Consider the following 26,770-nt stretch of genomic DNA (forward strand, 5'->3'; position numbering starts at 1 on the left):
GAAAGTCAGGTAATAGAAGACTGAGTCCGCATGCACATATTAAAGCCTTAGGAGTTATTCAGGAGAGAGTTACCTGTAGCAATAGAGGGATGAAGGTCTCGATCTCCAGAATCTGAGCAGCTTCTTCCATCAGGATGTTGTCGTACTGATGAAAAGAATCAGCAATTTAACACAAATACTATGAATAGTAATGTGAGTAAATACAAGCTTAACCAGGTTGTAAAATCTTTGTGACAACTGAGAAGAGTCTACCTTAAATCCCAGCTCCACCAGGTCATGACGTTTGAGTGCAGCATGTGTACAGGTCATAGCAATGATTTTGGCTTCCTTCACTAGCAGATACTTAGAGCGGTCCAGTCCACTCCTCAGCAGCTCAAAGGCCCTAAACTCCTTCCAGAGTAGTAGACAAGAGAAAAAGTGGGTGTCAGGTGTGAATCACTGCACACAGAAAAGTTTAATAAACAGGCGTGACTCACATAGCAGGAACAAATCAAGAGAAACCACAACCTAAGCAATTGAAAACTACTTGTATACTTGTATATATGTACTGTGAGAAAACTTGCTCAGAGTTAGAATACCTACCATGTAGTCATCGATTTGTGAATTCAGTTTCAATTTCACACTGGGGTTGTGAAGGGAAACTTTAATGGTTATTGGAAGGTGACAGAATGTGACAAAAATGATGGATGATTACTGTGAAAGAAGATGGATAAGATGATTGTCTAAGGCAAAGTAATAGCACCTTTAATAGAAAAAAAGGCAGGCCAAAAACACATCGGATACATTGTTGTATCTACCCGCATTCAATAGATGTAGGTGTTCTAAAAACTTAAGACCTAGCACTCTAATAGCTCCAATTGCCGCTAATAATTTCAAACTACAGGACAGTCACAAAAGACATGAAGTGACTGGCAACCTACCCTGCCTTTTAATGAAACATGTCATTAACATAATACCTCTGTTTTCTACTCTCATTAGGAGAATCCTCTTTTCCCATGATGAAGAGATATAGAGACCAGTCAGACACAGGGCTGCTCTGCAGACAAATACACTTGGTGTAGTTTGCTGTTCAATAACTGCAGCTTGAGGAGCACTTTAGCACAGATTTTCTTACACAGCTTATACTGCAATGGAAAAATTAGGGACATTTTTAACCAAAATACGAATCAGTTCACCTCAGAAAGTCAATATCATGGCGGTGTGAAGTGAAGTAGTGGGGATATGGGTAAACAGGCGAGCTATTTTCAGGTTGCCACACTAGCTATGTAGGGGCAGCAAAGGGAGAGAGGGAGGGAGGATGGGAGAAATAGACTTGGACAGCACTGGGGTATAAATTTTTGATGTGTTACTATTTTAGCATTAATATTAAACCAATCAAAACATGCAATATTGATGGGGTCTATTTTTAACCCCCATGGCTCCAGAGCGGTTGAAGGGTGAAATCAAGATGGTAAGGATTCAGGGACACTGAGAGGGAAGAGGGGGAAAAAAACAAAAAGAAGTAATTAGCAGTAAAGATGTAGTGGGACTGCAGAGGAGGAAACTGGAGATGTATACAGAGAAGAATCTCAGGAGGCACACTGTGTCCCTGTCTATCTGTCTGTCGAGCAATAAATTCTTAGGATATTCCTATGACAGCTTATTCCATACTGCTTTTACATTTGAAAAGGCAGACAGATAAGCAAATTCAGCAGGATGTTGGTTGCTTTCCCTACCCTGCGCCACAGACAGCAATACCTCTTAATGGGTGTACAGATTTCACTGCAGCATGGGTGAGGCTGAGGGAGGAGGGAGAGGTGCTGTGATGCAGTGATACAGAGGCCAGCCAGATAAATCAAGGTCACCACACGTGTTGGGATATTACCTCCAGCCAATAACTTCTTTATTGCTTTTCAGAGACCTTCTTGGTGTTCCCATAAATCTGAAAAGTTATTGTTATCCCTATAGAAATACTCGAATGGTTGAGGAGGAACGATAACACATCTTCAGCTGCATGTTTGTGAGTGTGAAAGGGTGTGAAAAAGAGTGACAGAGAGAGAGAGTAAAAAAATATGAGTACTAGTAGCTTTCATCATTTTGTTGTGTTGCTTAGCTTTTCCAAAAGGGTCAGCAAACATGTCTACAGGTATACAATACAAGTACTGTTAAGTGTCTTATATAATGATTCACTCTTTCAACTGAAGCAGAGACAGGTGATGACTAAAAGTTGGATGTAAAAGTGGCATAACAGCTACTCAGAAGCAGACACAGCCACAAAGAGACAGTCAGTGTCTGACCAATTACTGTTAATCTCAACAACCTGTCACTACGGTGGCCAGTAAGGAATAGTTACTTGTGCATGAGTGAATGTTGAACACCTGGACACACAGCTGGCAAACAGTCTGCGAGCAACATCAAATCCAGCTGACATAATCTGTGTGTGTTTGTGTATGCTTCTGTGCGTTATTTGTCACTGTGCATTTTAATGCAAAGCACATTAAATTTAACCGTAATGACATGTGCTCTATAAATAAAATTGCTTTGCCTTAATGCACTTTATTAACCTCTTTACATCCTGCTGGGTGTTGCTCAGTAGTGGGAGACTGTGTATTTTGTGTGTGTGTGCGTGTCCTTCTTACTTCCAGCTGGGTAAATATTTTCTTGATGTGACGGTAGCAGCCCTCTGCAATGTCCATGTCCTCTTCATACGACCGACCCTTGAACACAGGCTGGGGGGCGTTGGAGAAGTACTTGTGGAAGGGAAAGTGGGCAGCCACAACCTCCACTTCCACTTTCTTGCCCTGCTTAGGCCTGACCTTGCTCATGTACTCTTCCCAACGAGATATCACCTGTAATGGACAGAGAGCAGACATACACATCCATGAAGCTCCAATGTATTGCTGCTGTTGAAATTATACTGAAAAGTAAAAACTAAAATATTGCAGAACCACAGTTGTGTTTAAACTTAGGAAATCACTACAAAACTGCACTAGCTGGTTGATGGAGGTTTAATGTTTAACAAAATGCTGTATGAGGGTATTGGGTATTGCATGAATCTGCCCAGCCTAAATGGTGTTTGTTGTATTTTCTTTATAATACTTTGACCATAGTTACAAGCACATTATAAACAAATGAGAACAGATAGCCACTCTTGTAGAAGTGCCCCTGCTGAGCACCTAATAAACCAGCTTCAACTAAACAGCAGGGTAGCCTAGTTTGTGAAAAAACAACTTTAAGGATGAGTCTGCTGGAGGACGCATCTTAATTGTGTGTTAAGTATCTGTCTGTACGGACTATTAAGACCACCATCGAAACCACGCTAACAACTTCATGACATTCATATCTTTAAATATCACAATAATACACTGATGGCCAGTTTTCAGAGCTATATAAATAAAAGAACTCAGCTTATATGAGGTGTAGGTTGAGAATCTAATCTCCATGCAGCATCAAATTAATAAGGAACCACAGTAGTGTGTGTGTGGAAAAGAGCTAGACCTATACTATAGACTGCTGGCAAGGTGCAAAAATGGCACCATGATAAACTTTGACACTGAAGCTCATGTAACAGCCATGGTATTTGTTATGGCTTTGACTCACCAACTATCTACCATAAGATGTAGTTTGAGAAATGACCACCTCTGAGAACTATGTCATTGGCATCTTTGCACTGTTTATAAATGTCTCACATTACTGTTGTGATGTGATGTGATACTTGTGATACTTGACTGACAGTTGCTTGTTTTTTTTTTCTTCAGAAAAAAATTGGTGGGTATTAAACTGAGCTTCCTGTTACACAGGTCTATAATGTCTATTTTAGATCCCTCCTAGTGAAGCATGAGAATGCAAGTATGTAATTTATCCTGCAGTCCGTGAGGACAGTAATAATTAGGTGACAGGAATAAACAACCAGAGTTGAGTTCTAAGTATTTGCAGTCTAGGCAAAAACAGCAGTGAGTCTGGGGGAAGGAAACTTCAATAATGTCTGAATTTGATTGGCATGAATATGTCTGAGGAACAGGACAGACAATACAGAAATCCATTCTAATTAATTCTGCAAAATATCTCCTGGATCCCCTCAACTGTCTCTCGCTATGAATCAATAGTAATATCCAAACACAAATTTCAGGATGTACAGTGAATTAATAGTAGGACGGAGAGGAGCGGCTGACTGAAAAAATCACCAGGAATTATTGCAGGTTTGTTTTGCTGAATCTTTATGCCAAGCACAAAATCAGAAACAAAGCCTATTAAAAAATGGCTTATGACTCAATCACGTCCATTTTTTTCCCTCTGGGCATAACAAAAACACATACACAATAGGTTATAGTCTTACCTGGTAGAGGTAGAAGTGTCCAGCAGTCTCACAGGTGTAAGAAACATCTCCTGGGACATCCAAGCTCTCCTGTAACCTTCCCACCTCTTTGAGGAGCTCCAGCCTTCTGGCTAGGACGTAGTTTACCCTGCCATATCTGGAGACACATAGCACAGCATAGTTAGTCAACAATCTTAATTGTTTAGCTTTTTGTATTCAGGATAAACAGATAGTTACAAATCATGAGATAAATGTTTATGAGAGACCTACATACTGGTGGAGCAACCCACATAGAGACTTCAGACAAACTACCGCATATAACAAACAGGTAATATAACATTAACTTGTGGATTCAGCCTCTGATCTGATCTGGATCACTGCCCACCATGCCATCAGATTGTTCATTGTCAATCAATTGATTAATAGAGCTGAGTTGATCTTAATCTAAAACTTGTCATGTGACTGTTGAGTTGATTGTGGGGAATTTTGGTAGTAATTGCCTTTAAAGTGTTTTTACCTTTGGTTCAGAGCATGCAGGTGAACATATTCTGGTCACCTGAGGATATATGGTGTTTTACAGAGTCAAATATATTGTAAATATGACCCTTGATTAAAGAGGTTAGAGAGGGCAGTAACTGTCTTTGGTTGTACACAAGCTTTGTTTAGGTTCTATCTTGCATCCTATTGTGCAGCTAAACAATGCTGCTTAAAAACAATTAGCAGCTGGCAACGAGACAAGCAGCACACACAGGAAGGGGACAGGAAGTGGGAGGGGTCGCAGGGTAATACTAGAGGTGAATTCTATTTTTAGACCCTGTGATCCTCAGTCAGCAGATGATCACACTGATCTGCCTGTTTGGCCTGAATAATTAAATTTAAAAATTAAATAAAAATGGAGTGTGACCTTGCTTCCCTGTAATGCATTAAGCTACACTCTGAAACAGAAACCCAAAAAGATACAACAGGCTTCATTTATTGACATGGATATACTTTTATTTATTTATTAGATTTTAAATCCAATAATGGTAAAACTTTCAGCAACTGTGCTTGAACCTGAAGGCGGACACTCTTTTTAATGAATCTAGGGTGCAAATACAGACTGTCAACAACTAAATGTGATCTCCCCTATGCTCCACTCTCAAAATCTAATTAAAACAGCACAAAATTCATCATGAAATGCATGGAGGCATTGTTAATTGGTAGTGCTGTGGCTTTCCCTTTGTTAGGCATTCATAGGAGCACTGCCTTCCATTTTTCATCTCATACACACTGTTAATTAAAACTCTCTGGCTCTTTCCTCTCACTGGTGTCAGTGGGGTGGAAGGAGTGTGGAGTCTGCATGTTGTTATGAGGCAGCCAGGCAGGCAGGAACATATTATATGTTGCTAGCCAAAGCTCTTTCTTTTATATCTGTGTTGCTGCATAATTTAAGAAGGTAACAGACTGCTTCCATGTGCAGACCTCAGTTCCCATACAATGCTAGTCATACTAAAGTCATATACTCACACTGGCAATAGTCTCACACGGCGTGTAGCAAATGAGCGACATGCATAACCCCTCCCTCCATTGGAAGTGTTGCTAAGAGATATAGGGTGCTCAGTGCCACAGATGGATAAGGTGGTAGTTAACAAAGTAGGCTATAAGGGAACTTTAAATAGTAACAGCATAAAAACTTAATAATATTTAATAATACTGAGCTATTTATATTTGAAAGCAGGTTAAAAGAATTGCTAGTAAAAAAAAAAAAGAAAGGGTTCTGACTGATTCATCTAATAATGGTGTTAAATATAGCAGCAGTCACGTAGAACTGTAAATGTTTTGGGTATCGTGAGATAATCTCTTCTTCTCAAGTCTGTCATGAGTGCTTAAAGTGCACTGCCCCCCACCTTCTCTTTTCCCATCTCAGTATGTCTCAGTAGTGAGGACTGAGTCATTATCCTTCAAGGCATTACACACACACACACACACACACACACACACACACACACACACACACACACACACACACACACACACACACACACACACACACACACACACACACACAGACGCAGAGAGATACACACAGACACAGACAGACACACACAGACACAGACAGAGTGAAGCTTACAAAAACACGTGGGTGAGGGAGAGCTGGGAACTACTGGAGCTTCCTTAACAGGACTCTAGTGGTTCTTGTCTGAGGCTATTTGTTCTGTGCCCTGCCACCAGTGCAGCATAAGGAATAGCAGTACTATGTGTTTTATGTGCCCATTAGGGTGTAGACAAAGAAAGTTCTAAAACAACTTGTGCTAAAACTACATGTCGGCTTCATTAAATCAAATTACAGTCAGGTAATGTCACCCACCAAATTTAAGAGGGGCCTGACCTGAGACCAACATTCTAATGGTTTTAAAAATCTGAAATGAAATGTATTTATTCATGTAATTGTTTATTCATCCATGTATTTATTCATTTAATTATCCCATCATATTGTTGTAGGTGAATTATTAACAGAACGGTTTCATGTATCCCTGAGGTTGAAAAATGACAACATTACTAAAGCTCCTTCACTGTTCAACTTATAACAAAGGTTCTTAAACATTTCACTAAACATTTAAATAATTTGTACATTACACTACATATTATGATTAAGTATTTTCTAGCAATTTGGCGGTGTTATGCATGTTTTCTTATTTTGGTCAGCCACAACTACAACTACAGATCTTATATGATCCAGACACCCAGTGGATTAACATTGTTTACTAAAATAAGTTTCCAAAACATTCAGAATTACTCGTTTGCTATGACTTTTAGGCAGCTCTAGAAACACTTCAAACATTCATGGCGTTTTCCACACCTGTGGTAAATCTACATATCTCTCTCTACATGGTGTTTTGCCATCCACCTCTTGATTATTCTCACAGTGGCTGGTAAAAACAGGTCTGGGGTCAGTTATTGTAGTCCAGAATAGCGATGAGTGGGTTAATAAGACATGCATTGCCTGTGAGTGGAGGGCTGTAGGGAAAGATCCCTTACACTGGTAGAAAGGCCTGAGAGGCCAACGATGCCTAATGAAGATAAACCAGGTTCCTGGCCTGGCATATGGGAGTATCGAGTAGCCCTGTCACTGTGTTGGCTCAGACTAATTATGTATGTGGGCAGCTGGGCTATCTTAATGCATGTATGTGTGTGTGCGTGCATGCGTGTGTGCGTGTTGTTGTTGTTGTTGGCTGGGACCAAACTGTGAGGACTGCCTCTGTAGTGCATATGCACTGTAAGGCTGTAACAATTTGTTGAATGCACTTTCACACATCCATGTGTGAATTCAAGTTGTCTCAATTTTCACGTGCATTTCTGTTTGTTTAGGTGCATCCATCTGTGTGTGTGTGTTCTCTCTCCACCTGTCCCTGTGCTGTCCTCACCTGCTGAAGTCCTTCTCAGTCTCTAGCTCCTCCTCTCCGTGGCCCAGACGCAGGAGGTGACGCTCATCGATGTCTAGTGCCATGATCTTTTCAAACAGCTGGTTCAGAGCCTAATGTAGAATGAACCATGGTAACAAATAAACATGATCAAACAAGGAAAACTTTTTCTTTGATGTGTGTGTAATGCCATCTATCAACAGTCCCTGTGCATATAAATTTGTTTTGACTCTTCTTTCAATCTATGAATTTGGTCCAATCCTCGATTGATGTGTTATGCAAGATATTTAGCTTGCTTTAAAGCAAGTGTCTTTTCCAGTTTAAGAAATATAAATGGAAAGCGGAACTACTGCATAAGAATAAGGTATTTCATCATTATATCGAAGTATACTTCTTGTAGATGAGGCTCCTTCTGGCAAGCTTCCATTGGTGTAAAACAACAGCAGATTACTTTATGATTAAACACTGAGGGGGGAAGACCAGGGCACAAGGGAGCTTAGATTTTAATTTTTCCTCCAAGGTTTGAATATGACTATCGCCTGATTAATGGGCAGTTCTGAGCACAAGCTGTAAATTCTCTAGACAGCTTCACAGTTTTTGAGCAGAGTGTTAGGGAAACTTTTCAGAGATCAGAGCTGGTGTGTGTGTGTGTGTGTGTGTGTGTGTGTGTGTGTGTGTGTGTGTGTGTGTGTGTGTGTGTGTGTGTGTGTGTGAGCGCGCATGCGTGTATGCGCGTGTGTTAACCTGGTTTGAATGTGTGACTATAAGGGTCCTCTGTTCAGGAAAGTTGTGGTAGAGGTTTGAGATGATCTGAACGGCAACATCCGTCTTTCCGGTACCTGGTGGTCCTACAACCTGGAGACACAGAGGGAAATGAAGAATAGGTGTAAAGAGAGAAATGAAAAGATAAAGATAAGATAAAAGATAACCACAATCAGAAGTTAGGTTACAGTGCAAAGAGGCTCCCCCTGTAGACAATCTAGTGGTTGTGACAGCTAGGCCATGGGCATGTCAGAACAGGCTAGGCTAGTGCCCCATCATTGGCCATGCTCAGACGGACCCAATGCAATGTGGTGTTGCCTGGCATGCTAAGACGGTCCCAATGACTGCACAGATGGGCTAGGAAACAGAGCTACTGAAAAAGGAGAAGAGCTATAGGAGGAATAAGCATCTTTCAAGCCTTTCTTTGTTTTTATTATCTAAATGCTAGGAGTACTTCAGCACTGTATACAAGTTACCATGATAATAAGCCTCATATTTACTTAACTGCAGGGAATAGCACATCTAATTTATTAAATAAATATTCATATTCATGAAACAGCTCTCAGGTGAGTAATTTCTGCTAAAAATAGTAAGCACAATTAGATATTCCTGCATAAATCAGTACATAATCAGCTCCTTGGTTTCCCTACATGAAAGCCAAGCTAGGCAGACCAGGAGGTAGTGTGTGTTTGTTATGGCTGCTAATGACTGTGCCATATGCCAAGAAGGAAGGTTAGAGGGACTGAGGAGAGGAGCCGAAGAAGGTATGCATACAGAGTTGTTTTACGACTCTGCTGATAGCCTACTTGCCATATTTACTTCAGCTGGCAACACAATAAATAACTCAGATCCCACTGCCAGCTTCCAATCACCACAGTGGAACAGCACTTTTGTCAAAACAGTTACACTCCTTTAGAGATACAATACCAGGTTGGAATGACATGGTTGTGGATGTGCATTTGAATTGGGTGTATTCATAGCTGTAATCCTATGTCATTTTATGTGTAGTTGAACATCTCATGAAAGTGCCAAAATTACAGAGGTTTCCGGAAAATCACTTTACATGAATGATGGAGACAGTGACATCAAACAACAGCATATTTACTGTAGAGGGAATTCCCCTTGGTATACATCACTAAGATTAATGACTTCAAATCTTTGGCTTCATAACAGCGAGCTGGAACAGCATGCACCTGCAGTATCAGCACTCAAAGGACCGACAAGAGGCTTTGCCCAGACAGCATCATGCTCACTCAAGGATACGCATGATAACTTAATACGGCTGGATTTAAAATATAGTTTGTCCTCATAATTAAGTCCATGATGTTCTGGGACTCATTTTTTCTGTCGAAGCCAGACATCCAAAATTACTGTTTGTTGGAGGCCGTTGTGATTTTTGTCAAATACATAATCTAAATCTTGCGGTTTTCTTCTGAAAGCTTCAATTCAACAATAAAACTTATGTGAGCCACTTACACAGTGAAACACTAAATACAGAGTTCTTACCATGGTGAGTCCTGGCTGCATCCCAGCTCGAATGGCTTCAATCTGAGTAGGAGTGAACTGGATTGTATTCCTGTAAGAAATTTCCACAGCTGATATTAGAAAAGCAAGTAATTAGCCTAAAATACTAAAGGGCCTTGACAGCATAAACAATTTGTTTTCAAATGATTTAATTTGTTTTTTTAAGAGATGCTTAATGCCGCAAGTTTTGTTGTGAAGTTTTCTGAAACCATCTTGAAAGATTGTTAAGTCTGGGTTTCCCTGTGGACATGTTGTTGCTATAAAGATTTAAATATCAAAGTGTAAACTGGAAATCCTAAAACACCAGCAGATGAATCTTAAATTTTGATGAAGGGCAATTATTCAGTGGTGTTATAATGAGTAGAGGAATGTTAAAGCCTTTTCTGTTCACCTTTAATTGCTTAAAAATTTCCATCTACTAATGTAGCACAACAACAACCGAAATAGCACCACCACATTACATGGTGAACAAGCCAGAAGAGGTACCATGGAGACAAACACGGACAAACAAATAATAATAGTCAGGTCCCGAGCAGTTTACCTATGATAAGCATTTGACTTGCACCTCTGTACTCTTTTATACTGAAAAGGTGTTTTGGATAGAGCAAAGTACGCATGGTATGCTACAATATAATACACACTTAGGCCTCAGGCATGACTGTTTATACTTAATGCTGTGGGTAGAGTACTAGTTAAAGTTTAACCATCTTTAAAGAGGTCAATGTGCTGGCTTCAGAGAGAAGTCAAGGTATAAACAAACACTGAACAACTTTTCAACTCCTAATTGTGTAAAGTTATTAATGAGAGGGCCTGAGTCGTGGCCTTGACCTCTCACCGTTTGGGCTGGTTGTAGGGATAGGGCCCACGGTTGAGGGTGACATAGGGCTCAACAACCAAGGTCTTGTCTTCCTCTTTGTCTTCCACTTCTTCATCTGCCTTTCTCTTTTTCCCTTTGTCAGTTTTGTTTGAGATGGGAAACTTGATTCTGGGAAAGAATAAGGAGGAAAGAAAAGAAGATTATTAAAAGACTATTATGCCACAATACAATTCAATGCAATCAACTGTATCTAGTATGGAAATTGTACTACAAGTAAATAAAATACTAATGTATAGTTATGATTTTTCTCATTTTCATTTGATTATTGGATCTTTGATTTTCACCTGAAAGGGGGGACTTGCAGTTCAGGATTCTCCTCTGTGACTTTTATGGTTTTACCAGGGAAACATGAATGTAAATGGTCCAGGGACAGAAAGGTGTCATTGAAGTCCAATGCGGAGATCTGATTGGGCATTTTGGAGTAGTGGGCACTGCCTGGGTCGCCATAGCCTAGGATAATGTCATGAAGCCAGTCTGGGACAACACACTCTGTGTTCATCAGGTGTCTGATGGTCTCTAGCACCGCCTGAAACAGAGAAAGAAATATGTGACAGATATCAAACCAATAGAGTGTAAAGTTAAAAAAAAAAGTAAGAACTTGAAGGAGAAAAATCTCACTGAATGAGTCATGTCAGACAACAGACAACCATCCCACAAGAGGTGGTTTAGCAGGATAAGAATAGATTTGTGGTGGGCTGATGGGACAGCAGGTAATTTGTATGTCTGTCAATTATATTTTAATGAGACGCAAACTGTCTAATACCCTGTGCATCAAACACTGTGTGGGGAAACATGTTTACTTTTATCTGTGTCACACATCAAAGATTGAGAAGAATGTTTCTTGAATATCCATTAGTTCCTGTGCTTTTAAACTTCAAGAAAAAAAAAAAAAAACTTCAAAAACATCTGTCATTGCTCTGGCTGTGAAAGACAGAAATGGGTGTGCTGAATTAGATTTGACAAGGCCGTAACGAGAAGCTCTCAAATAAAAGAATGTGATAAAAAGCAAAGAGTGCATGGTTGACATTGTAAAAAATGTTGAACAAAATGGAGGAAAAAAAACATAAGACGGATGGGATTTTTAACAAAAGTTTCACACATTCCATACAAATGGATAACTTCCGTGACCTGCTGAAAAACTTTGATATCTGTGAAAATATCAATGTACTGTAGATTTACCTATTTTAACCTTCTTTAACCGAAGGTCTCTGCTGAGGACGCCTGCATGTTATACTGACAATATAACGGGGTTGTGATTTCCTATAGAAGGCATAACGACAGTATACTACAAAACGTTGGCTTGTTGCCACAAGGGGATTTTTAAATGTGAGAGACAGGTGGCAGTGCATATGACATGGATATCCAGTGAGAAGTGTCTCTCATTGGGATCATTGGGAGGGCCTTGAGTGGGTGGTAATCTCAGAGCTGCCCTGGCCCCAACCTTACAGCTACAATTCCCGAGAGTGTAATATGTGCGATACATCACTCAGAGGTGGTGTTGGTAGGACCAGAGCTCAAGGTCTGAAGATAAAGCACTCAAATACATTGTGCAGTGAGGGGTGATCTGCGTGCTTCAGCATATAGTCCAAACCTTGAAATTATTCTCCTTGGGTTTGCGTCTCATGATGATGTTGAAAGTCTCATATGGGTCTTCAGTGCCACTCTGAATACTGCTGGTCATGTCCTGTTGATACTGGTTCGGGTCCAGCCAAACACGGAAGGTTCTGGCATCTCCTCGCAGCTTAGGCTTTGGTTCAGGTCCTAAAACAGAAGGAAAATACTTGTTAGAGCAAGGAGGTAATCCTAGCCTTTAGCGATAAATATAGACGTAATAAATCTAACTTTCTATGGCAATTTGCAAAACATTGTCACAAATTGTACAATTGGAGTAAAAACCTAAACATAGGCCAGGAAAGTAAAATATAAAACAGAAAATGCTTCAGAAGGACAACGGTCAATATTAAAACTGAATCTAAATCAGCTGATTCTCAGAGGTAACACCACGATTTCTATATAATTTCTGTCTTATCTTTACATTAAAAAATACAACCCTTTAAAAAGAGGTCACCCTGGCCTGCCATGCAACAGTACTATGACTCCTGAGGAACAGGAGTTACATCCACATGCTTGACTGACAGGCTACAGGCTTTAGGCTTATTCCCATTGGGAGCTGGTGTGGTGCAGCAAGTGCGGCTCTCACAGATGTCTAAATAGATTCTTGTATGGAGTTGCAGGGCACAGAGCAGGAGGGTGAAACTCAATCCGTTTGGCCTCTGATGTCTGTGCCAATGCATGTGTACGTGTGTCTGTGTTCACATGTGTGCATAGCTATGTGGGGATCTTCAAACACCCCACCCCCCCACCCCCTCTTACTAAGATGAGTGTTGTGACAACCTAAGAGTGAAAGCTACACCCTCAACACTATGGGATAACAATGTTGACAGCTGGGCTTAGGTGTGTGAAACAAGTATGTGCCATTTGTGTTGAACTGTCAGGTATTGAAAGATTGGATTTTATCAATACATGATTTAAAGGGTGGTGCACTGCACTGTTCATTTAACTCATGTAGACTTGTACATTGGTAACATAGTTTACAGAAGTGCTCTGTCTTTGAGAATTACAGTTTTTATAAGACAGTATGAGTCAGTTATTAGTGTCTCAAACTGCACCTCTCAGCTTGTGTCTCCCCACACCTTCACCAAGTGCCCAGTAATTTATGTGACATCACCCCACCACCCAGTTAGCCAGAGCACCACTTATCCCAGTCGAGGATCTGAAAGTTTAACCAAGCCAACACCACCAGGGCATGTTTCCTGGCAGGATGTCTATTTAGAAAGCCCTGCCCTCTGCATATTTAATCCAAACAGATGAGAGAGGATAGGGGAAAGGCTGCTTCAGTGCATGGACACATGTTCCGACAGGGGAAAAGGAAAACACTTAGAATAGCGGGGCTGCAGGCTAACTTAGGTGAACCAACCACTCAGAGGGACTGCTTTGGGCTGTGGGGAGAACAACAAAGTAAACAGAGATCATGTTACTGTATAAATATATTTTACTTTCCAGGAAAGACCAGATATTTGGATTTAGTCTGAGTGGATTCCTTCTGTGTGGACACACACAAAACAGAGTCTGTCTGAGTCTTATATTTGATGACAGCAAATTCTAAGGCTCATATTAGAGAAATACGGTAGCCTACAGATAAAGTTCATGTTGTGATCGAATCAGCTTACCTATGGTAGAATGCACTGTTGCTGGCAATACCTTGTTTCAGAGATAGAGGTGAATGTTTCCCATATGACACATTACTATATTCTGCAGGACAAGCACATTCAGTGTCCTACATCTATCCAGATGTAGCAAATACAGCTCCTCAGTTAAATCGAATAAATAAAGCAGGGGGGGGGGGGGGCAAGGCCTGAAGCTCTCAGGTGTTGTTGTCGACCTCAGGTTAATGGAATGTTAATGTGAACAGGTCAGGTCTCACTGTGACTGTCACCATGACAACACCAGCCTGACACTCTCCCGAGGAAGAGTCGGTGGATGATTGTACTGTATATAGGAGGTCTGATGGGAGGATGGATGTCATGTATCACTGGTGTGTGTCTGTGTGTCTGTGTGTGTGTGTGTGTGTGTGTGTTTGCAGGCAGGAGCACCTATAAGCATACCTTCCTCAATGACACGTCCCTTGTCATCCAGCATACCCTGCACCTCACAGCCTCTCACATACACCAAGCCAGTCTGCTCCACAAAGGGCTGGCGCCGGTCGAAGCGTGTGCCGTAGGGCAGGTTGGGCCGCACCGTGATCAGAAAGCAAACGTCGTGCTTCCGCAGCCCTACAGGGTAAGAGAATGGAGAGAGCGGTTAGAGAGAGAAAGAAGAAAAGAAGGGGATTTAGAGACAGAGAGAAGGAAAGGGGAGAGACAGAGAGAGTTTGAAAGAGAGTGAAAAGGGCACAAAGAGAGAGAAGGAGGTGATGGAGGAGTGTTAATAAGACAGAGTAGTAGTGTGGGGGAGTTTGGAGATGCAAGAGAAACCGCCCCGTCAGCATTCGCCTGATCTTTAAAACATGAGGCTCTAATTATACGATGGGGAAAGGGCTACTGGATGGAAGGAAGTAATACTTCATACTTTCACTGAATTATAAGAAAGAAAGTAAAACCATAAAAGTGGGTATAAAGAAAGTGAAGACATCAATTTAGGATATATAAGGCTTACATTGTAAAGCCAGTGATCACTTCATTACTTCTACAGCATTTGCCAACTCAAAGAAAGAAACATTGGCATATCCTATATCTTTCTCTGGAGAGCTACAGCAGAAGGCTTCGCTGTGCTTTCTGTGTTCCTAGTGAATCAATGTCTTTCAAAGCACACAAGCTCCTGTTGACATTATCTACAGTGCCCCCATCAAACACACAGAGAGACAGAGAGAAAAACGATCAGGAAATAAAAAAAAGAGGCTCAGTGGAAGAGGCTACACAGAAATGGCATGTCTTATCAGAGACTTAAAGTGGGCAGGGGTCATGAGTCAAGGCCCGATGGGATGGAACAATGTGGTAAGGGAAAACTTTATGGAGGTTATCAACTGCTTGCTAGGAGGAAATAAGAAAAGTAAAGGTATAGCAACACAATATGTGAGGGTAGGGTAATAATGTATCATAGTCCTAAGATGTAAGAGGATAGGTTGCATTCTGTATGAGCAACACACAATGCAGTTGGATTGACATGTATGTGTAGTAAATGTTAGACAGACAAATATGAAAGGTGCTGACAGACACACATAGACTATTACCTTCCCACTCATGCTTGATATGATCTTGTACATTGAGGTTAACAGTGACATCAGCTCGGACACGGGCAGGCCAGCTTTCCCCAATGTTGGGCTTGGCAACCTCTACTATGGAAAAGGAGGTGATCGTCTGAGCCATCCTGGCCCAGCCTCCAAACACCACTCCACCATACTCTGATTGCCTGTGCAGAGGGACAGACACAACAAGAAGTTAGACAAGCACTGTGGGCTGTTGTCAAGATTGAAAATCAGTTGGATTTAGGGCAGCACATGGCACTACTGCTTATTTATTTACTTTTGCAGGAACAACAAGCAAGTTGCTACATCACTTGACATAATGGGAGCACTTATTATGTTAAGCAATGGGTTTCCAAATGTGGTGTACTAAATGTCACAGTCTTTTAATAAAATATTATGAATGCGCCATGCCACGATCTGCGAGGTAGACAGTGGATAAGAATCTTTGTTCAATGAAATAAAAAGACAAAGTGTGCTGTAGCTGAGCTAATGGTGGAAATTTGTTCTACTCAGGCTGAAATAAAAGAGAGATGCTTATCAATGAGTGTGCAACCATCTTATTTCAAACTCAGAACCTGTTCTTTCTATATGATTTTTACTCTTCTTACCATTATTATTGCACATGAGCCTTTTATCACATCTTCTTGAGTATGTCACCCCAGAGTTTCACTGCACATTCTGAAACTATGAGTATGAGACAAATAAAGCTAGATTCTTTAATGCCTTAGCTAAGGAAGTGCTTATTATCCCATGTTTACAAACAATAATTTCTTCAGACCTCTGATGTTATTAAGAGTGGTTATGTGACATAAACAGAAGTTAAAAAAATGAGAGATTCTGGCTCAAGTTTCCTGTAGCTTTAGAGAATTGAGGACGTCTCACCATGGTTTCATACGCCACACCACATCTTCTATGTCCTGTCTGATCTCATAGGTGGACTCTAGACGAAAGAGGTTAAAGTTCCTCAACAGGTAGTCATGGAGGGTCAGGAACTGGAGGTTCAGCTTAGGCAACGCCAGGCAGCCTGAGAAGCGAAATGAATGGACACAGACACGCAGAGTGAATAATAAACTAAATGTGTGAGTAATTACGCACACACTCATAGTTGACTGTGCAAGTCAGTGCCTCTATACAAAGTACTGAATGTCTGCATGTTACAGCTAATGAGGACATTGCTTGAATCATCAGTAGTATGTGAGTTGCTGAAGGTGTCCTTGCCAACTAAAGAGGATTCCCTAAGAGAGAGGTGCCGGTTCAGTCCCATGAGTGCCCTTAGGATAAGGGATAACCACAAGGCGTGGGTGTATACTTGTGACGATGAGGCACTGACTAGACATTCAAACACAATCACAATTTACACATGCAACACGCACCTTCGCCTGAGTAGTACTCTGTCGGAACAATGTTCTCATCCCAGATTATCTTCTCTGTTGGATAAAGGGGCATCTGGTTAAGTTGCTCAATCTGAGAGATTCTGCGCTCATGACGTGATACCTGTGTGTGTGTGTGGTAAAAAGTAAGAGAGAGAGAGAAAGAGAGAGGACCAAGACACATGAGAGACAAATTGGGTTAATGACCAAATGTTCCTCTGCCCATTTGGCTCGCTGTCTAGGATCTTTATCTTCTCCCTTACTAAAAGACAGATCATTGAATGAAGAAAAAAACATTTTCAAGACATCAGGTTTCACAAATCACTTCAAGAAGGGCATAAAAGGCTAAATATTTAAATATTTTGGGTCATCATACCAGCAACGCATATTGGTCTACAGGGACTGGAGGCCATGTCAAAGGATATGAAGGAGGTATGCAGGTATTATGGGCAGGTATATTAAAGATGTTTAACACACATGGATGTGATTCAGTAGTTATGTGGTCACTGGTTATTTTGTTATATATATATTCTAGTCTTATCCGCAATGTTCTACCAAACTGTTTTCTTCAAATAAATGCCCACATAAAGGACAAGAGAACGAGCTTCTATTCTGGTATGTGCAAGTATCTTTATTGCATTAGGCTTTGACCCTAGCATTTACATTTACATTTACTCATGTACCGGCCCAACTGAAATTTCGTTGTTGTGCACATAACCATCTTTTCCATTGTATCTTTACTCTTCTGGAAAAAGACATACATTACATGAATTACTTACTTTGTCAAGGGGAGTGATATCTGCTGCTGAATACAAACCAGCTCATCTGCTCCACCAGAGGAGATAAAAAGCTTAAACTAGCATAACCCTGGCACTTGTGTAAAAGCAGCACTACCTCTCAGAAAGAACAGCTCTTCCTCCCTAAGTATTTTTGACTGTGTTCTCTGCAGCATGCATGATTGTTTTGCTACCGTGTGGCAGAGTTCTAGTCTTGTGGCCCCTTCCTATTAAACCCACCCGGTCAGAGATGCTGGTTGTTGGGGGCAACCTCAGGCGCACACAAATGAGTCCTCTGACATTGTGTCCTACAACAATCTAATCAGATAATTATGAAAAAGCTCTTCTCCATCGCTTCTCAGAGAGGACCTGCGGAGGGTCTGAGTGGGTAATTATGAATAACCGCAGGAAAAGCCTTGAAACACTCACTCTGATGAAGAGGTCTACAGCAGATGTGTGAGTGTGTATTGGGGAGACTAGGACTGGACGAGGAACCAGCAGATTCCTGGAGGGGTTTTAAAAATGAAAATTGGGAGAGCAAGGGATGGGGAACCAGAGAGCACAATCAAACTAGCTCCAGCCTTTCAAGGGATACTTAAAAAAAAAAAAAAGAAAAAAAGAAAAAGGCTCCCTATCTCATCAGCACTGTCTTCAATTTACCCCACGTCACACAAATGCCCACATAAAATAGTAATTGGATTAGAAGGCAAATTCAAGAGGGACTAGCAGTGAAGAGGGGATAGTATATGTATTCCAAGGTCAAGAGCTTAAATTAATGACTTCAAAATGAGAAACACAAAACCTATTATGCCGTAGCGCTGACTGGCCAGCTATTGCTCTGGAAAATAACTGTTCGCCAACACCATTTGAAGGGGTGCCCCAATACCAATTATACATCTTTTATATCGCCAGTTGACAAGTACACAGCACAAGGCATTACTTCATTCCCTTATACAACTAAGCAATCTCTTTATAGTCAATTTAAAGAGGTCTGAGGCATTAAAGATGGCCTGGGATACATATTTTAATTTTGATTTAAAGAAAAACAAGAGGACCATATTTAGAAGAAGAAGCAACCTGTCTGGACTTACTTAAGATAGTACAAGTTCACAGTTGCAGGGTAAGGGATTAGACCAGTGCCCCCTTTTTCCATCAATATTAAACAGAGTAATATATGATTCTTTATTATCCAATACATTCCAGTGACGCCTCAGATTTGTATTGGTATGAAAGGTATTTACTTGACGGCTCTAAATGCTACAAACCAAAAAAAGAAGGAAAAAAAGGAACACATCTTTGCCACTTTGGCTTAAAACCCAAATGCCTGCATAGACAATATAATAAAAGCCCTTACGCTGCACTTACCAACAGCTCAAGAAGAACTTCCTTCTCATAGGTGGTGTCTTTCCCTTCAGGCAGCTCTGGCAGCAGACATAGGTACGAGGCCACCTGGTGGAGCGTATTGGGACTACGGAGAAAGATGAGATAAACAAGTGGTTAGTCAGCTAGAAGAGCAGCATTTGCAAATTACACATTTAGCTGACACACTTATCTAGAGAAGGGATGAAAATAAATCAGTTAGTAACTAATTGCTAATTGCTGTCCGCAGCTAATGATGTGGTAATGACAGAAATGGTGAAGATTAAGATTACAACAGGCTTAATCTGATGCCTACTAACATTACATGATGATGACAAACACATTCTGACTATATATCATCACTTTGGTACATCATATTTATAAAAAGAGATGATGTGTAGGTGTGTTTTTGGGACATCACTGACAACACTGTGTGAAGATACACAGCCTTATCAAATTCTTTGTGCTTGTTAGCACTGCGGCACAAAGCAATTCTTCTGTTTGCTTTGACTCTGCACTCCTGCTCTGTCAGCGTGTGTGTTAAGAGGTCGGGGCACACTGATGCGACAGGATTATGAAAATCAAAGCCCATCTCCGTCTCGGAAAGCTGAGGCGTGGCTCTCTGCATACAGACCTGTTTTAATCAGGCTGACACACTGTGACACAGGCAGGGTCTGGTACACAACGAAGGACAGGGCCTGGACACATTGTGACAGGACTGGACAGCCACACGTGGCACTGACAGACTATATCCGTGTATCTGCATGCATTCTGCTAGTTGTGATGCCACGCTTGGCCAGTGGGGTGGCAATTCTGCCAATGTTGCAGTTTGGTGGCCCAGTGGATGACCTGGCATAGGTCATGTGGACATTCCTTCCCTTAGCAACAAAATAACAGCAGCAAAACAACTTACTCTGAGTAATGGAGATGACTGGACCAGGTCATGACTGACAGCTGAGCCACTGGCAGGGTAAGATAAGGATGTGGACATAACAGAAACTGGTCCACAGAAAGTTTACTCCATAGCCTCAAGGCTGTCTAGATCCTTGTTTAGATTTTAGGTAAGTCATTAAATGAAAGCTATTAAGCTAATTTGGTGTGTAATTTCATCACAAAAATTACCAAAGACATTAACTAGTCAGGTAAGGGCCCTAATGAAACACAAGAAAAACACAACTATGACAAATGACTTTTCTAGTTGAGTAATCTGCAGAAAATTTAACTTTGCTCTTATTTTCGGATTTATTTTTTTCTTAGGTCGCATAATATCCACAGGGTAGGAAACAGGATTCATTGAAAAGTGAATTTTTTAACACCTTTTCCAATGACAGGACCATGCTGAAGAACTAAGTCACAAAAGTAATTACACCAGTTATTTCAACATTTCCAGGAGTGATGACTGTCTTCAATTGTTTCTAGAATTTCACAAAGTGATGCATACTCTTCAATCGGGTGTCATTTGTTTTTGGCCTGAAATGACGTTCAAATGTTTTATGTAACTGGAAAAAGTATCTGTGTGTGACTGTGTATATGTGAGAGAATGGGTTTGTATATGTGTGGGCAGGCTATGCAATAATGCTGCATTTGTGTGTTTGGGGGACTTAGCGGATAAATTCAGAGCGGCGGGTGACTCGGAGCTAAGCCCATGGGTAGCGCAGCTGGAATAAACTGGCATTAGCATGAGTTGTTTGGATGAAAAGTGCCTCGTTAAATCTGATTGGCATATTTGGAGTTACCCAGGAGCTCCTTTGGTGACAGTTGTGGAGCAGGGAACAATGCAATTCCTGCTATATTCAAAACCCTAATTCTGGGAAAAGGAGCAGAGCTTCTAGAAAGACATGAAATGGTTCAGCTAAGTCTTTACCTGATTCAGCTCAGATCGGCTCATAACCCTCTGCCTGACTCAAAGAAACTTAGTATGGGGTTTAAGCATTTATAATCCATTACAGAAGTTTAAAAGAGGTGATGGATATAGAAACATCGATTGCAAAGAGGAAATTTGTGCTGTCTCAACACGGCACCTCAGAGCAATCATGGCATATAAAGACATCACATACTGTACAAACAAACAAGTAATCAGTAACTCGCTCAAAGTGCGCTGATGATGGCTTACAGACCCTCTAAAGTTTGTGTCAGTAATTAAAAAAAATCATTATGATATCAAAAGCCAAGAAAGGTTAGAAACACTGAAGTAATTGCAAATTACAGATAAATCAATGTCTTTTCACTCTCCTTCACACACGTGTACGAGTTTAAAAAACCACACACTGGCCAATGCATCAAAGCGAGGGTGCTTTTTGGCTCTTTGGCAAGCTAATATGATCTGACAAACACAGCTGTTCAAAGAGTTTATTCTCAAGCCACTGCAAATCGATTAAATTAATGAGGCGTGCCCCTCTCTCTGGCTGGTACCAGCTGGCTGTTCAAGGGCTTACTAGCTGCCATTTAGCAGGGAAGTCAGGCAGCAACGATGGTCTGATGCTATCTTGCAACACAGGACCAAGATGGGTACAGGTTTGCATGTGTACCTGTACTTTTAGTGAGACTTGTGTGTTTTGGTGGTCAGAAGATTTTTTATAAGTCATAGGTCAGATCAGTGTACCTCCTTCTCTACTAGTTTGCTGGGGGGCTTGTTGCTGTGAACCTTTAAACCAAGGACAGTGCTTTTAGAGAAGAATAGTGCAGTCATGCATGAGGCAAAATGGTACAACGCAAACAAAGGTGAGCCACCTCTAAGTACATATGTAGTACATTTACACATCAGAAAGCTAAAACAACACTCTTGCTAAAGCAGTTTTATTATTAACAGGTCACTGTAATTTTACTCAGTCCAATCATGCATAACCTCCCACCACATCCCTCCATCTGTGCACTGATTAACAGCAAGTTCATTTCATGATTCATTTGGGATGTTTTGGTTTACCTGAGATGCCCAAAGTGTTTGGTCAAGGATTCTCGAGTGTCTACTGCGGCAACGCTCGACAGAGCAAAGTCCTGCAACTCTGGGAAATGAGCAAAGGCTGCCCTCTGCAAGACAGAAAACAGATAGTAAAACCTTGATGAATAAATACATCGCATTACAATATTAACATTATTACGTAGACTACCAGACACATGTAAAGTTGGGCAATGGTTAAGCATTTTTGATACACTTCACTAAGTCACAATTACAGATCAGTCAAACAGTATGGTAGGAGCATATAAGGCCATACTTGTTGGCTAACATACAACATTACATGTTTGTCTGCACTCGTACACATCTTTACCTGCAGAGAGGTGATTCTGTCATAGTGTAGAGTAGTCATCTCTTTCTGCGTCAGAGCATTTCCTGTCTGGTCATTGATCTCAAAGCCTGTGTAGAACTTCAGCATGTCCAACAACTACGGAGGTGACAGCACAAGTGCACGAAAATGAGAGCAGGGTTGATTTTACACTTAAAACGCATGTACACAATCATTTTGGGAGTACATGCATATATATATTTTATCATGTTTATGTGTGTCATACCTGGCAGAAGAGGTGTCCCTCCTTCTCTCTGTGGGTGAGGCTGGACAGGTGGCAGCTGACCACCAAGTGAGAGTCATCCAACACTGTATTAAACCAACGCCTGGTGGGCAGCAGGGCCTGGACACACAGAATACTATGTTTAAGCACTGGGCTAAATGCTTACAGTTGTGCTTAACTGACCTAAAAGTATCACAACTGCAAGTGGAATGCATTTTGTACAAAAACATGTGAGAAACAAGCTGGTTCAGTACAAGGGACAAAATAACTGAAGGTAAACAGACTGGATTTGTTAGATTTGAAGCAAAAATGATCTGATATCCCTCCACCACAGAAAAAAGGAATCTGGTATTGTATAAACTGACACCTCTCAGGGGTCAAAAGAATCAATTCATCCAACAACAAGCACAGTTCCGAGAATCTGGACCATGATCATCCATACATCTTATTGATCTATAGTCTTTTCTTGTCTTGAGGTTGTTTTGAAACATATGATAGAGAGAGACAATACGGCAAACTGACAGTGAGATGTGAAGACAACAGGGGGAAAACTGGCACAGCTACTTCTATAGCCATTATTTATTTGCTTGTTGTAGCATAGGAACATGACATGACGGCAAAAACAGAGGAAATCTGTCAAAATGAAGTAACAGGGGTGTTTCGGCAGGAATATTACAAAGAAACACTAAACATGTTGATGAACTGAATGAGAGGATGATTGGTGCCCACATAACAAAAAGGAGTGTCACACTATAAAGGCTGTAAGAGAAGAACTGCCCAGAGAAAGAAATAAGCATTGTGAAATAGAATATGGAGTGGGATATTGAAATGCAAAACGCAAAATGAAATATCTATCTTCACATTCATTGAAAACTGATCTTCAAAAGGCAGCAGGTGCAGCACGTGATACCTAAACACTGAGAGCAGATACCTTTATATCCAACAGCCATCTTTGATCTCAACACAGCCCTGACAGCCAGCATAAAACAGGCATGGAAATGGGGATCTTTTTTTCCCCTGCATTAATTTTTAGGTCGTCATCAGAGAGGGGAAGTATGGATTTCAGGCGACTGAGGCTTTGTAAAAGGATAGTGCTAAAGGACAGGAGATGTCTCTAGAGACAGTCAGCTGGCCGGCCACTAGCCGCTGCCAGGAACAGCAAGGCCGGCCTGTCAGCAGACAGCCAGATGAAATCTATTGAGCTCCCTTGCTAGTAACAGGAGATTTGCAAAGGCAGCAGCAGCAACAATCTTAGATGACATTGTGTCTTCACTCCAGATAGTCAACCACATCGGCAAGGTTGCCTCCCTGAAACACTGTCAAAATCCATTTTCCTTATATATGGTTATATACAGTACATGCTCAACACAGTTCGGAAACGTTCCTCATCTTTATGATCTGCGTATTTCATCAACCTAAAAATGTCAAGTCTTACACTAAACCTGATGTAACTGACGTGTAAACCATTGCAACAAAAACTGGTATGTACTCAGCCCAGGTCTACATGGTAAAAGGAGCATTTGTCTTGTAACCCAAACCTGTTTCTGACCAACACTATATAGGGGCAAACAGACAATGTTTGCACATTTGAGTAGAGCTGCATAACAACAAAAAGAAAATAAAAGGTGAACATTGTGAAATTGTACAATCTCAATTCTCCATTCAAGCTGTTATATATTTTTTAACAGCATGAATGAAGATACATTTGAATATTTAAAAAAAAAAAAAAAAAATACTGATCATAGTAAAAAAAAGTGTTGTTATGTAGATGCAGCTCTACTAAAATCTGTGCTAAACATCTGTATTAATCCACTGCATTTCACAAGACGTTCTTCAGATATGTAGGCAACAGCACGTGAATGAAGAATTGAGGGTGAAACATTTGATATTGAATTTAGACCTATGTGTTAATTAAAAAAAGGCATAATAACACCATACACCATACAGAAATAATATGAACTATTGTTCCTTTAAACACAGGGATTATTCTCATATCCAAATGTAAAACATACACTGCACATTATCCTACACCTTATACCACATGTCGAGAGCCAGCATGCTGAAAATAACCTATCTCACTGATCAAAGACTAATGTTTCAAATCCTGCATAGCTTTGCAGACAGCAATGACAGAGACGCATTCGGGGGAGCTGAGACTGGACATTTATCCACTGTCTGTTGACCTGAGTTAGCTAGAAACCTGAAGGACAAAAGGCAAATGAGCTCTGCAGAACACCACTACACCACTTCCTTCATCAGGGTACCATGATTAAGCAAATATACTGTAGACCTATACTCTTGTAGTGTAAATACAGTGTGAAAATTAGTTTCTGGACTCTGTCAAGACTGAGTGAATCATATTTCACTGTAATGATTTTTATCATGAGAATGTTCAAATAGAACAACTTCATATTTACTGAATGAGGTCATGAAATGAGAGGCTGTGTCTTACCTCCAAATCAATCATGAGTTCAATGAATCTCTCACAATAATGTACTTTGTCCATGGATACAGTCTCTGTGGAAAAGAAAGGAAGATCATAGAGGTTAGCGTTTCACTTTAGATCAGGAGAATGCATGTTCTCAATGACAAATGCAATCTGACAGACAAGCAGACATGACTATATGAACATACAAGGCCGAAACAAGATGGGGAGCGCTGAGATGTAACAGTGGAAAGGAGGTTGTGTAGTTATCACCAAGGACATGAGGACAGCAAACGCATGTGGACAACACCAAGGTGCCATGCTGAGTGTGTGAGCCTCACTAAGAGATACTGCTTTGCCAGCACAGCAGCATGCTGGGACCTCATTCCTCATTAAGCATGTTGGTGTGCTTGCTTGTGTGTGTGCACTTAAAGTTGAGGCATGCGGCAAGTATTAGAGTGATGTGTCTCCTGCTGGTCTTTAGAGTATAATCTACCCTGTCAGGTTTGAATTCTACCTAAACACACAAATACACATGGTCTGTTTTTAGCATTCAGGTGGGGGGCCTCTGTGTCGGCCTGCATTACAACATAATAGTCAGTGCCAGTGGCTCCATGGCAGCTGGAGCACGTGCTCCTTCAGCAGCTGCACGACTCAGAAAGAAAGAAAGGAGTGGTAGAACTGAGATACTGATGAAAATATTGTGTTTCATACGGCCCTGGTTATAAGAGACGTGCTCTCTGACACTGTAAAAGCTCTAGAAAAGCCTGAGTACATTAATCATGCTGGGAAAGGTCACAAGGGCACATGCAAAAACCTGTTTTGAGACGAAAGTCACAGGAAGAATCACCCAGGATCATTAATTTTAGTCAGTATTTGAAGGTGCAATTCAAAGCCGGGGATGCACATTTTTTTATTAAAAGACAGAAAAATCCAATGGCCATTCTTCTTGCTGAAGGAATTCCATGTTAAATAGTTGTGCACAATAACACTATGAGATCCCAAAGGAAATAAAAGTATTTTTTCCTGTTTACCTGAGGGCGGAATTGACATGAGAACTCCAAGAAATTTTTTAATCAGAGCTGAGAGGAAGGTCCTCTCTTTTTTGGCCCTGAGGAAGACACAAAAAAGAAAGTCAGAAGAAGTTTCAAAACCCATAGGGTGCAACAAATCATTTTCTAGTCTGTATAAATCTGAACACTCTAGAAAAGAAAAGAAAATTACTGCTCAGCTGCGTCAGCATCCATCTTATCGAATTTCTTCTTTATTAGATTCCAGAACTTCTGCAGCTTTGGAACTTTTTTCAGCTCGTGTTGAAGTCTTGACTGCAAACATGACAGAAACAAATCAGTATTGTCTATTTTATCTACGAATTAGTGTTATAGCAAGGAAGTAATTCTTTCCAATGAAGTTATCAAACAAAGTAATTACTTTGTGTGAACCAATAACCACCAGAAAAACTTAATTAGGGTAATAGGTTGACATCTTACTGGTAAGAGGCACATCCACATAGGCAGAGAGATGAGCTGCTGCACCTGTTCTCTGATCAAATCTACCTCCTGGGAGGGACGTGCACAGAGAGAAAGAGTGAGAGAAGGTGGGAGTTGTCAAAATGTATTGCATATGACAGATTTTTATTACACTTCAGCCCATAATAAAAGTCTGCAACTAAAA

General features: G+C 40.8%; 1 protein-coding gene across 2 annotated transcripts in view; it reads right to left on the reverse strand.

The window, feature by feature from the left end:
• The window catches only part of aqr (aquarius intron-binding spliceosomal factor), a 46,596-nt gene that overhangs the window by 17,023 nt on the left and 2,803 nt on the right, over positions 1-26,770 (reverse strand). For both annotated transcript variants that reach the window (XM_022751132.1, XM_022751131.1), the window contains exons 8-29: positions 26,587-26,655; positions 26,321-26,421; positions 26,131-26,207; positions 25,124-25,188; positions 22,675-22,791; positions 22,434-22,547; positions 22,091-22,194; positions 19,174-19,276; positions 17,036-17,156; positions 16,545-16,686; positions 15,648-15,826; positions 14,524-14,691; positions 12,450-12,619; positions 11,143-11,384; positions 10,817-10,966; positions 9,964-10,033; positions 8,440-8,550; positions 7,699-7,808; positions 4,316-4,451; positions 2,619-2,828; positions 253-390; positions 74-145 (exon numbers count right to left, since the gene is read on the reverse strand). In XM_022751132.1, the coding sequence (XP_022606853.1) occupies positions 74-145; positions 253-390; positions 2,619-2,828; positions 4,316-4,451; positions 7,699-7,808; positions 8,440-8,550; positions 9,964-10,033; positions 10,817-10,966; positions 11,143-11,384; positions 12,450-12,619; positions 14,524-14,691; positions 15,648-15,826; positions 16,545-16,686; positions 17,036-17,156; positions 19,174-19,276; positions 22,091-22,194; positions 22,434-22,547; positions 22,675-22,791; positions 25,124-25,188; positions 26,131-26,207; positions 26,321-26,421; positions 26,587-26,655 (2,769 nt within the window). The remainder of the gene's footprint in view (positions 1-73; positions 146-252; positions 391-2,618; positions 2,829-4,315; positions 4,452-7,698; positions 7,809-8,439; positions 8,551-9,963; positions 10,034-10,816; positions 10,967-11,142; positions 11,385-12,449; positions 12,620-14,523; positions 14,692-15,647; positions 15,827-16,544; positions 16,687-17,035; positions 17,157-19,173; positions 19,277-22,090; positions 22,195-22,433; positions 22,548-22,674; positions 22,792-25,123; positions 25,189-26,130; positions 26,208-26,320; positions 26,422-26,586; positions 26,656-26,770) is intronic.

The sequence above is a fragment of the Seriola dumerili genome, unplaced genomic scaffold, assembly GCF_002260705.1.
Source record: "Seriola dumerili isolate Sdu_G_001 unplaced genomic scaffold, Sdu_1.0 BDQW01000149.1, whole genome shotgun sequence".
Lineage (NCBI taxonomy): Eukaryota > Metazoa > Chordata > Actinopteri > Carangiformes > Carangidae > Seriola > Seriola dumerili.